Raw genomic sequence first — 10,661 nt, 5'->3', positions numbered from 1 at the left:
GTTCTGCGATCTGGGTTCGGGTCACAACATCACCACTTCTGTGCAACCTCACAGCGGTGCCAGTGGCGAAAAAGTTGGCCATCGGAATGGCTGGGAGAGGTGTAATGACGGTTAAGGAGGCTTATTTTCTGAAATTTTCAAGTTTCAACCGACTATTATGCAAATCACCAGCAGAGCATCGGTATGCAATACGATAAAAACCCAACACCTTTAATTATAACGAACTAAGCATGAGCTCAAAGACAAGATTGAAACTACAGTGAGCCGGGCAGAATACTAGATTTAAACCTCTTCAACATCTATCTCGACGGAACAACATAATATTGCATATGGATTTTTCAGAATTAACGACAGGCACAGCTCATAGTTTTCAAACAAAGGCACCCAATCCGAAAGTGCATAACGGATTCCAGAATAACTCAACAAGCAGCGGCAGCTAGTCAGACAAAAAAAGACAACTTAGGTGTTCCTTGGGAAATATCCTACTAACACATCTCAGATACTTTCATCGAATTTTCCATTTTCCATTTTCAGTAGAAAAAGCCTAGCACCTTGCCACCAACATTCTTACGCCTTGCCTCCTCATGGTCCATGATCCCAGCAGAGGTTGTCAGCACGATGTAACCAAACTGCAAATCAGGTGGGACAATGTACATCGAGTTAATGATAAGAGATCCGACACGTGCTGAAAACTAAGAGTTCATGCATCAAGTTACATACACAATTCAATGAGCAGTAGTAAGTTGAGGCAACTGACCTGACGAGAAGGAAGGAGCCTTGCAGTCCATCCCTCAATCTCCTTGACACCAACATCAAAGCGAGGACTGATGACACCACACTTGTTCAGCCTGCCATTCAATTCAACCACGATCTTGCCAGACCTGTGATCATCAACATACTCAAACTCGCCAATGTATCCTACAACAAAGAGAACAGAGTCAGCTACAGATTCTCAGAGAGCAACAACAAAACAGAATGTGCAGTGTAGAACTAACCATGCTTCTGCATGACGATAAGGAACTTGATAATGACCTTGGAAGAAGGCCTGATCATGACCTGCCTCTTCCCACGCTTCTCAGCGTTGTACATGCTCTTGAGAGCATCGTTCAGCACACTGACTCTCACCATCCTTACCTGCAGAATAACAACAGCCTTTTAGAAACCAAATGGAAGGAAAAAAAAAGAGAACATGCCTTTGTATGCAAGTAGTAATGGAACAGTTTTTTACATTTGAACACTTTGGATATTTCACTCTAGCAAGGTCTACTTGGCACAAGAATGTCAAAATGTTACAGCTATCATCCAGTTGAAGGAACATAATCCTATATATGCAAGTGCTTTCAACTATTAGACTCTGGCTAAGATAGTTTATTCAACTAGTTAAATGACATGTCCTATGCAAGTCAAAGCAAGTTCTACAGTACACAAGCAAGTAGGATGATTGGTAACTAGCTACTCCAGCAAAGGTGAATCACGTTCCAAAATGAATCATGCACTAGCCTGTGATGCATTTAACAAATCAACTAGGTGGATACACAACTAAGCATATAAACACGTGAACTGCCAGACACAAAGTACGTGATTCCTTAACACGTACTCAGAGCATGGCGAAATGACAACCCAAGCAAGGTTCACGTTCAGCTCGCTAAAGATTTAACAAGCCAAAACATTTCATGGCGTTTGAAAACAGGTGCATCTCTTTGGTTAATCTTACCCATACTATGAAGCAAAAATAAAATTAATTTCATTTCTCACATTTCATCGGCGCCAATCACAGGCCGCACACAAAATTTAGCAGAGTGCCCTCTCGCAAACTAGACATTCCAACGCACCAAACTACGATAAATCTTCAACCTCATGAACAGGATACACAGGCAGGAAAACACCTACACGACACAAATAGCTAACAAGGGCTCTCTATAACTAGAGTTGCTCTGCCAGATCAAACCAAGGCACCCCATACGCACAAGATATTTAGCCACACTAGAAGAAACTAAAAGCTTGCAGTTCGCCGGGGAACAGGCCACCGATACACCGCGCCGCCGTGAAACTAGAGATCCGGAATAGGTACGCGCCGATCTAGGAAACAAACAGAAGGGAGAGGGATGGAGGGATCAGGGCAACGTGCTCCTGCGAGTGGTACCTCTAGGGAGCGAGTCGAGCTCTGGCCGTGGCGGCGGCGGCGGCGGCGGCGTCTGCGGAGCGAGAGCGGCAAGCAGGAAGGCGACGGCGCAAGGGGGAGTTCCGCGAGAGGGTTTGGCAGCTTAAAAGGGGTGGAAGGATGGGGCGCCTGCAGTTGGATCTGAATCTGACGGTGATCGTTTGCTTCGAGGTGGTTTGCCCTAGAATGACGCCAGTCCCTACAAACACGGCCTTTTTGTAGAACCCGGCTCGGATGGCCCATGCGAGACCTCTCTGTGATGGGCCGGACCTCCTTCCCATTCTTTAAAAACGTCTAGGAATCTGCTGCTGTGTTTTTTTATCCTAATTGCTGCTGTGTTTTTTTACCCCTCAAAAATAATGCTGCTGTGTTTTTTTTTCAGTTCTGTCGTCGTGTATTTTTTTTCTAAAAGGACCAGATCTATTATAAAGATTCATTGGAAGTACAAAACACCTCAAACATAATAAAAATTATATCGAGGTCCATAGACCACCGAACGACCATTGCCGCCGCCAAAACGAACGGTCAACGCGCCGCTGTCGCCGCTCCCATACCGGAGCCGGCTTGACCTTGCCAGTGACGTCCGGGAAGTCATCGTGCACGTGCCCCTAACGACCAGCGCCTCAGAGCCGCAGTCGTTGTCGTTGAATCCTTGAATATATCTGAAGAACCTGACACCAAATATCGCCGTTGCGTACACACGACGAGAAACCCTAACCTCGCCGCCCCAAAGAGCTGGCAAGAATCTACGCAAGATATGTCTAATCCGTCCCAACGGACAAACTTGAGGAGGATCAGAGTCCGGAAGACTGACTCGAAGAACCATGCAAAAAAAAAGACTAACTCAGAGAAGAAGCGCCGCCATCTATCCAAACGCCGCCCTTGCGAGGACTAAAACCCTAACTATCTACTAGACGGATTCGAGGCTGCTGGGGAAAGTAGTAATTTCAAAAAAAATCCTACGCACACACAAGATCATGGTGATGCATAGCAACGAAAGGGGAGAGTGAGTCCAATATCCTCATAGACCGAAAGCGGAAGCGTTAGCACAACGTGGTTGATATAGTCGTACGTCTTCACGGCCCGACCGATCAAGCACCGAAAGCACGACACTTCCGAGTTCTTGCACACGTTCAGCTCGATGACGTCCCTCAAACTCCGATCCAGCCAAGTGTAGAGAGAGTTCCGTCAGCACGACGGCGTGGTGACGATGATGATGTTCTATCGATGCAGGGCTTCGCCTAAGCACCGCTACAATATTATCGAGGTGGACTATGGTGGAGGGGGGCACCGCACACGGCTAAGAGATCCAAGGGATCAATTGTTGTGTCTATGGGGTGCCCCCCCCCCCCTCCGTATATAAAGGAGGAGAGGAGGGGGCCGGCCAGGAGGAGGAGGCGCGCCCAAGGGGGGGAGTCCTACTCCCACCGGGAGTATGACTCCTCCTTTTCCTACTTGGAGAGAGAGAGGGAAGGAAGAGGAAGGAGGAAGGAAGGAAAGGGGGGCGGGCCCCTCCAATTCGGATTGGGCTTGGGGGGGCGCGCCCCCTCCCTTGCTCCTTTCCCCTCCTTTCCACTAAAGCCCATTAAGGCCCATATACCTCCTGGGGGGGTCCGATAACCTCCCGGTGCTCTGGTATTATCCCGATCTCACCCGGAACCATTTCGGTGTCCAAATATAGTCATCCAATATATCAATCTTTACATCTCAAACATTTCGAGACTCCTCGTCATGTCCGTGATCACATCCGGGACTCCGAACTATCTTCGATACATCAAATCACATAAACTCATAATATAATTGTCATCTAACTTTAAGCGTGCGGACCCTACGGGTTCGAGAACTATGTAGACATGACCGAGACATGTCTCCGGTCAATAACCAATAGCGGAACCTGGATGCTCATATTGGCTCCCACATATTCTACGAAGATCTTTATCGGTCAAACTGCATAACAACATACGTTGTTCCCTTTGTCATCGGTATGTTACTTGCCCGAGATTCGATCGTCGGTATCTCAATACCTAGTTCAATCTCGTTACCGGCAAGTCTCTTTACTCGTTCTGTAATACATCATCCCGCAACTAACTAATTAATTGCAATGCTTGCAAGGCTTATAGTGATGTGCATTACCGAGTGGGCCCAGAGATACCTCTCCGACAATCGAAGTGACAAATCCTAATCTTGAAATACGCCAACTCAACAAGTACCTTTGGAGACACCTGTAGAGCACCTTTATAATCACCCAGTTACGTTGTGACGTTTGGTAGCACAGAAAGTGTTCCTCCGGTAAACGGGAGTTGCATAATCTCATAGTCACAGGAACATGTATAAGTCATGAAGAAAGCAGTAGCAACATACTAAACGATCAAGTGCTAAGCTAACAGAATGGGTCAAGTCAATCACATCATTCTCCTAATGATGTGATCCCGTTAATCAAATGACAACTCTTTGTCCATGGCTAGGAAACATAACCATCTTTGATTAACAAGCTAGTAAAGTAGAGGCATACTAGTGACACTCAGTTTGTCTATGTATTCACACATGTATCATGTTTCCAGTTAATACAATTCTAGCATGAATAATAAACATTTATCATGAAATAAGGAAATAAATAATAACTTTATTATTGCCTCTAGGGCATATTTCCTTCAGTCTCCCACTTGCAATAGAGTCAATAATCCAGTTCACATCATCATGTGATTCAACACCAATATTCACATCTGTATGTGATTAACACCCATAGTTCACATCGTCATGTGACCAACACCCGAAGGGTTTACTAGAGTCAATAATCTAGTTCACATTGCTATGTGATTAACACCCAAAGAGTACTAAGGTATGATCATGTTTTGCTCGTGAGAGAAGTTTAGTCAACGGGTCTGTCACATTCAAAGCCGTATGTATTTTGCAAATATTCTATGTCTACAATGCTCTGCATGGAGCTACTCCAGCTAATTGCTCCCACTTTCAATATGTATCCAGATTGAGATTTAGATTCATCTAGATCGGTGTAAAAGCTTGCATCTATGTAACTCTTTATGATGAACTCTTTTATCAACTCCATAATCGAGAAACATCTCCTTAGTCCTCACTAAGGATATTCTTGACCGCTGTCCAGTGATCTACTCTTAGATCAAAATTGTATTCCTTTGCCAAACTCAGAGCAAGGTATACAATAGGTCTGGTACACAGCATAGCATACTTTATAGAACCTATGACTGAGGCATAGGGAATGACTTTTCATTCTCTTTCTATTTTCTGCCATGGTTGGGTTTTGAGTCTTACTCAACTTCACACCTTTGCATCACAGGCAAGAACTCTTTCTTTGACTGTTCTATTTTGAACTACTTCAAAATCTTGTCAAGGTATGTACTAATTGAAAATCTTATCAAGCGTCTTGATTTATCTCAATAGATCTTGATGCTCAATATGTAAGTAGCTTTACTGAGGTCTTTCTTTGAAAAACTCATTTCAAACACTCCTTTATGCTTTCCAGAAAACTCTACATCATTTCTGATCAACAATATGCCATTCACATATACTTATCAGAAAGGTTGTAGTGCTCCCACTCACTTTCTTGTAAATACAGGTCTTTCCAAAAGTCTGCATAAAACCATATGCTTTGATCAACTCATCAAAGCGTATATTCTAACTCCGAGATGCTTGCACCAGTTCATTGATGAATTGCTGGAGCTTGCACACTTTGTTAGCACCTTTAGTATTGACAAAACCTTCTGGTTGCATCATATACAACTCTTCTTTAATAAATCCATCCATTTACCAGATTTCATAAAATCTGGCAATTGCTAACATGATTCGGACAAACTTAAGCATCGATATGAGTGAGAAAATCTCATCGTATTCAACACCTTGAACTTGTCGAAAAACTTTTTGTCGAGCTTTGTAGATAGTAACACTACTATCAGCGTCCGTCTTCCTCTTGAAGATCCATTTATTTTCTATGACTTGCCGATCATCGGGCAAAACAACCAAAGTCCATACTTTGTTCTCATACATGGATCCCATCTCAGATTTCATGGCCTCAAGCCATTTCGCGGAATCTGGGCTCATCATCGCTTCCTCATAGTTCGTAGGTTCATCATGGTCTAGTAACATGACTTCCAGAATAGGATTAACGTACCACTCTGGTGCAGACTGTACTTTAGAAGACCTACGAGGTTCTGTAGTAACTTGATATGAAGTTTCATGATCATCATCATTAGCTTCCTCACTAATTGGTGTAGCAATCACTAGAACTGACTTCTCTGATGAACTACTTTCCAATAAGGGAGAAGGTACAATTACCTCATCAAGTTCTACTTTCCTCCTACTCACTTCTTTCGAGAGAAACTCCTTCTCTAGAAAGGATCCATCTTAGCAACGAATATCTTGCCTTCGGATCTGTGATAGAAGGTGTACCCAATAGTTTCCTTTGGGTATTCTATGAAGACACAATTCTCCGATTTAGGTTCAAGCTTATCAGGTTGAAACTTTTTCACATAAGCATCGCAGCCCCAAACTTTAAGAAACGACAACTTTGGTTTCTTGCCAAACCACAGTTCATAAGCCGTCGTCTCAACGGATTTCGATGGTGCCCTATTTAAAGTGAATGCAATTGTCTCTAATGCATAACCCCAAAATGATAGTGAAAACCGATAAGAGACATCATAGGTCGCACAATATCCAATAAAGTACAATTACGACGTTCGGACACACCATAACATTGTGGTGTTCCAGGTGGTGTGAACTGTGAAACTATTCCACATTGTTTTATATGAAGGCCAAACTCATAACTCAAATATTCTCCTCCACGATCAGATCATAGAAACTTTATTTCCTTGTTACGATGATTCTTCGCTTCACTCAAAAATTCTTTGAACTTTTCAAATGTTTCAGACTTGTGTTTCATTAAGTAGATATACTCATATCTGCTCAAATCATCTTGCGAAGGTCAGAAAATAACGATACCCTCCACGAGCATCAATACTCACTGGACCGCATACATCAGTATGTACTATTTTCAATAAGTCACTAGCTCGTTCAATTGTTCCGGAGAACGGAGTTTTAGTCATTTTGCCCATAAGGCACGGTTCGCAAGCATCAAATGATTCATAATCAAATGATTCAAAAAATCCATCTTTATGGAGTTTCTTCATGTGCTTTACACCGATATGACCCAAACGGCAGTGCCACAAATATGTTGCACTATCATTATCAACTTTGCATCTTTTGGCATCAATATTATGAATATGTGTATCACCATGATCAAGATTCAATAAACCATCAACATTGGGTGTATGACCATAGAAGGTTTTATTCATGTAAACAGAATATCAAATTATTCTCTGTCTTAGATGAATAATCATATCGTAATAAACATGATCTAATCATATTTATGCTCAACGCAAACACCAAATAACATTTATTTAGGTTCAACACTAATCTCGAAAATATAGGGAGTGTACGATGATGATCATATCAATCTTGGAACCACTTCCAACACACATCGTTACTTCACCCTCAACTAGTCTCTGTTTATTCTGTAACTCCTGTTTTGAGTTACTAATCTTAGCAACTAAACAAGTATCAAATACTCAGGGGCTACTATAAACACTAGTAAGGTACACATCAATAACCTGTATATCAAATATACCCTTGTTCACTTTGCCATCCTTCTTATCCACCAAATATTCAGGGCATTTCCGCTTCCAGTGACAATTTCCTTTGCAGTAGAAGCACTTAGTTTCAGGCTTTGGTCCAGCTTTGGGCTTCTTCACGGGAGTGACAACTTGCTTGCCATTCTAATTGAAGTTCCTGTAACGCCCCGGAGTCGATGCGCCAGGTGTCTGCCAGTTATTCGCCGTCGTTGCCATGTCATTTTCTTGCATGTTGCATTTTGCCATGTCATCATATGCATCTCATTTTGCATATGTGTTCGTCTCATGCATCCGAGCCTTTTCCCCATTGTCCGTTTTGCAATCCGACGCTCCTATGCCCTCCGGCGTTCCCCTTTTGTCTCCTGTTGTGAGCGGGTGTTAAATTTTCTCGGAATGGCCCGAGGTTTGCCAAGCGGCCTTGGTATAACACCGGTAGACCGTCTGTCAAGTTTCGTGCCATTTGAAGGTCATTTGATACTCCAACGGTTAACCGGGTAACCGTAACCCCCCCCTTTCTCTTTGCAGCCCAACGCCCCTCCAAAGTGGCCCAAAACCCATCTAACTCCCCTCTATGCTCTTGGTCGTTCGACCACGATCGCGTGGCCGAAAACCGCTCCTCTTTTGGACTCTCCTAGCTCCCTCTATCTATAAATATGTCCCTCTCCCCCAAAATCCCGGTCTAACCCTAGTCCTCTTCCTCCCTCCGCCGACGGACACGTCCGGCCGCAGCCGGACACGTCCGCCCCGCTCCCCCCGTCCAATCCGGTCGTGCCACGTGGCAGCCGCCGCCTCCCGCCGCCACGGGCCCGCCGAGCCCATATGAGGCCCGCGCGAGCCCGTCCCCGCCGCGGCCGAAGCCCGGTTCGGCCCCGCGCCTGCCGCCGCCCTCCGCCGTCCTCGCCGCCTCGTCCCCACCTCGCTGGAGTGCCGTCGCCGGCGAGCGGCTTCGTCAGGTCACCCCGGCGTGCCTCTCCTTCCTTCCCCTTGCCCGAGCTGACCCGGGGTCCTTCCCTCCTGTAGGTGCGCCGCCCCGTTGGCCTCGGATCCGCGACACCCGTCGCCGGAGTTCGTCAACATCCGCCGCCGCGCCCGCCGGATCTGCGCCCTGTCGGCTCCCAGCACCGCCCCCGCAACCCTCCGGCTGCTGCCGACGCCGAGATCTGGTTCCCCGTCGCCGAAGCTGCCCGTTCCCGGCATCCCCGCAGACCCTCTGTCGCCGGAGCTTCGCCGACCCCAAGCCAGAGTTCCCGCTGCCGCCCCTGTTCCCTGCTTCGTGCGGGAGGAAGACGACCGCAGCCCCCGTAGGCTGCAACCCCCCCCCCCACAAGGCCCATCAGCGCCAGATCCGTGGCCCATCTGCCCCATCTGCGTCCTGGGCTGAGCCCAGTGGTGAGCCACCCTCTAAAGCCCGCTCGTGCACGTTTTAGCTATTTGACGCTCGCTGCAATTTTTCATCAAGTCCCAGATTTTTGTCATCATCATGCCATGTTCATCGCATCGTATCTCTGCATCCGTAGCTCTATTTTGTGTGTGTGATATGTCAAATTGTTCTTCTCGACGAGTACTTCATTTCATTCCATTGCATCATATTCATTTGAGGTCATCTTGATGCCTGAATCATCGTTGCAAGAGTGCTTCATAATGTTAATCTGCTGAAACTGTTATAACGAGTTCTTTTGTCATTTTTGCCATGATTGATGTGTGCATCCTATGAGGTTGATGTCTAAATGTGTTTTGATCTATGCTATGTCTTCTTTATAGAGGTGCTTACCATGTACTTTTGTGATTAATGTGGTGACTAGCACAAGCATGCAAACTAGGCATCGTGATGTTACTGATTTTAGTCCCTGTTCTGCTGTTATTTTGATGCCATGTAAACTTGATGCTACAGAGAGATCCATGCATATTTTGAGATACTTCAGTAAGGGTGTTTTGAAAATATGGTTATTGTCTATCCATTCATGCCCCTGGTTGCAATTATGGAGTAGTCTAGAATGTCATTTTCGTGCTCTACTTTTGCTTCAAAATGTTTCCTGGCAGATTGTTTACATGTTATTCAATTTTGCCAAGCTTGTTGTAGTTGATCCTTGCATGCTATGGACTTGCTCTTGCCATGCTTAGCTTCATAAACATGCCTTCTTACTGTTGGTTGCCTTGACATGCCATATATTGCTCTGTGGTGAGTGGTACAAGCTCACCAACATGCCTTCATAATTCTGTTTCTGCCATGTATGAATCTGTAATATAACTTGCTATGTTTACATGGGTGCCATCATATCTTCTGATCCTTTTTGGCTCATGGTCACTAAAGGACATTTGATGTATGCAATTAGTAGATTCATTCCATGCCTTTGTTTGCCATGATAAGTTCCTGTAACATGTTGTTTGATAGCTCTAAACATTGCAACCTGATGTTATTTTCTGCAAAGTCTGAAATTGTTATAACTTGCAATCTTACCATGTGTGTTTGAACATGTTCTAGTGATTTCTGGAGTTAGCTCAGTGTTCATGTTTTGTTATGCTTTACCTGTACATTATGACCATGCCTTTTGTTTTCATGTTGAGGTGTTGTAGCATATTGTTTTGATGCTTGCAATATGCCTAGTTGCTGTTTTGGACAGATTGTTATGACTTGTATAGTGTGTGTGTTGCACCGTTGCTCCGTTTTGAGTGTGCTCTATATGAAACTTGCTTAGTTTTGCATGTAGTTTCATATTATCATGTTGCATCCTTGTTTTGAGGTGTTTGCTTGATGTTTGTATGCATTTTGCATCAATGCCATGTTTAACTTGTTTTGCTCATATCTTCTAGGCCGTAGCTCCAAACTAAATGAACCTTAT

General features: G+C 44.7%; 1 protein-coding gene across 1 annotated transcript; it reads right to left on the bottom strand.

Annotated features, from left to right (window-relative positions):
- Window positions 1-304: 304 nt before the first annotated feature.
- LOC123071345 (40S ribosomal protein S15a-1) lies at window positions 305-2,331 on the bottom strand. Its single transcript, XM_044494888.1, has 4 exons — window positions 2,144-2,331; window positions 996-1,134; window positions 758-918; window positions 305-629 (listed from the first exon to the last, which is right to left on the bottom strand). Exons 2-4 carry the CDS (start codon window positions 1,126-1,128, stop codon window positions 531-533), a joined length of 393 nt encoding a protein of 130 aa, XP_044350823.1. The 5' UTR covers window positions 1,129-1,134; window positions 2,144-2,331; the 3' UTR covers window positions 305-530.
- Window positions 2,332-10,661: the final 8,330 nt, after the last annotated feature.

The sequence above is a fragment of the Triticum aestivum genome, chromosome 3B, assembly GCF_018294505.1.
Source record: "Triticum aestivum cultivar Chinese Spring chromosome 3B, IWGSC CS RefSeq v2.1, whole genome shotgun sequence".
Taxonomy (NCBI): domain Eukaryota; kingdom Viridiplantae; phylum Streptophyta; class Magnoliopsida; order Poales; family Poaceae; genus Triticum; species Triticum aestivum.
Note: the sequence above shows the minus strand (reverse complement) of the source record. Positions and strands in the feature narration are given on the sequence as shown.

Bases quoted from the DNA above. Each gene is read 5' to 3' on its own strand.
- LOC123071345 (XM_044494888.1), bottom strand. From the start codon at position 1,128: ATGGTGAGAGTCAGTGTGCTGAACGATGCTCTCAAGAGCATGTACAAC. The intron at 919-995 runs GTTAGTTCTACA...TCTTTGTTGTAG, and splicing joins TATCGTCATGCAGAAGCATG to GATACATTGGCGAGTTTGAG. The intron at 630-757 runs GTCAGTTGCCTC...CCTGATTTGCAG, and splicing joins GGCTCCTTCCTTCTCGTCAG to TTTGGTTACATCGTGCTGAC.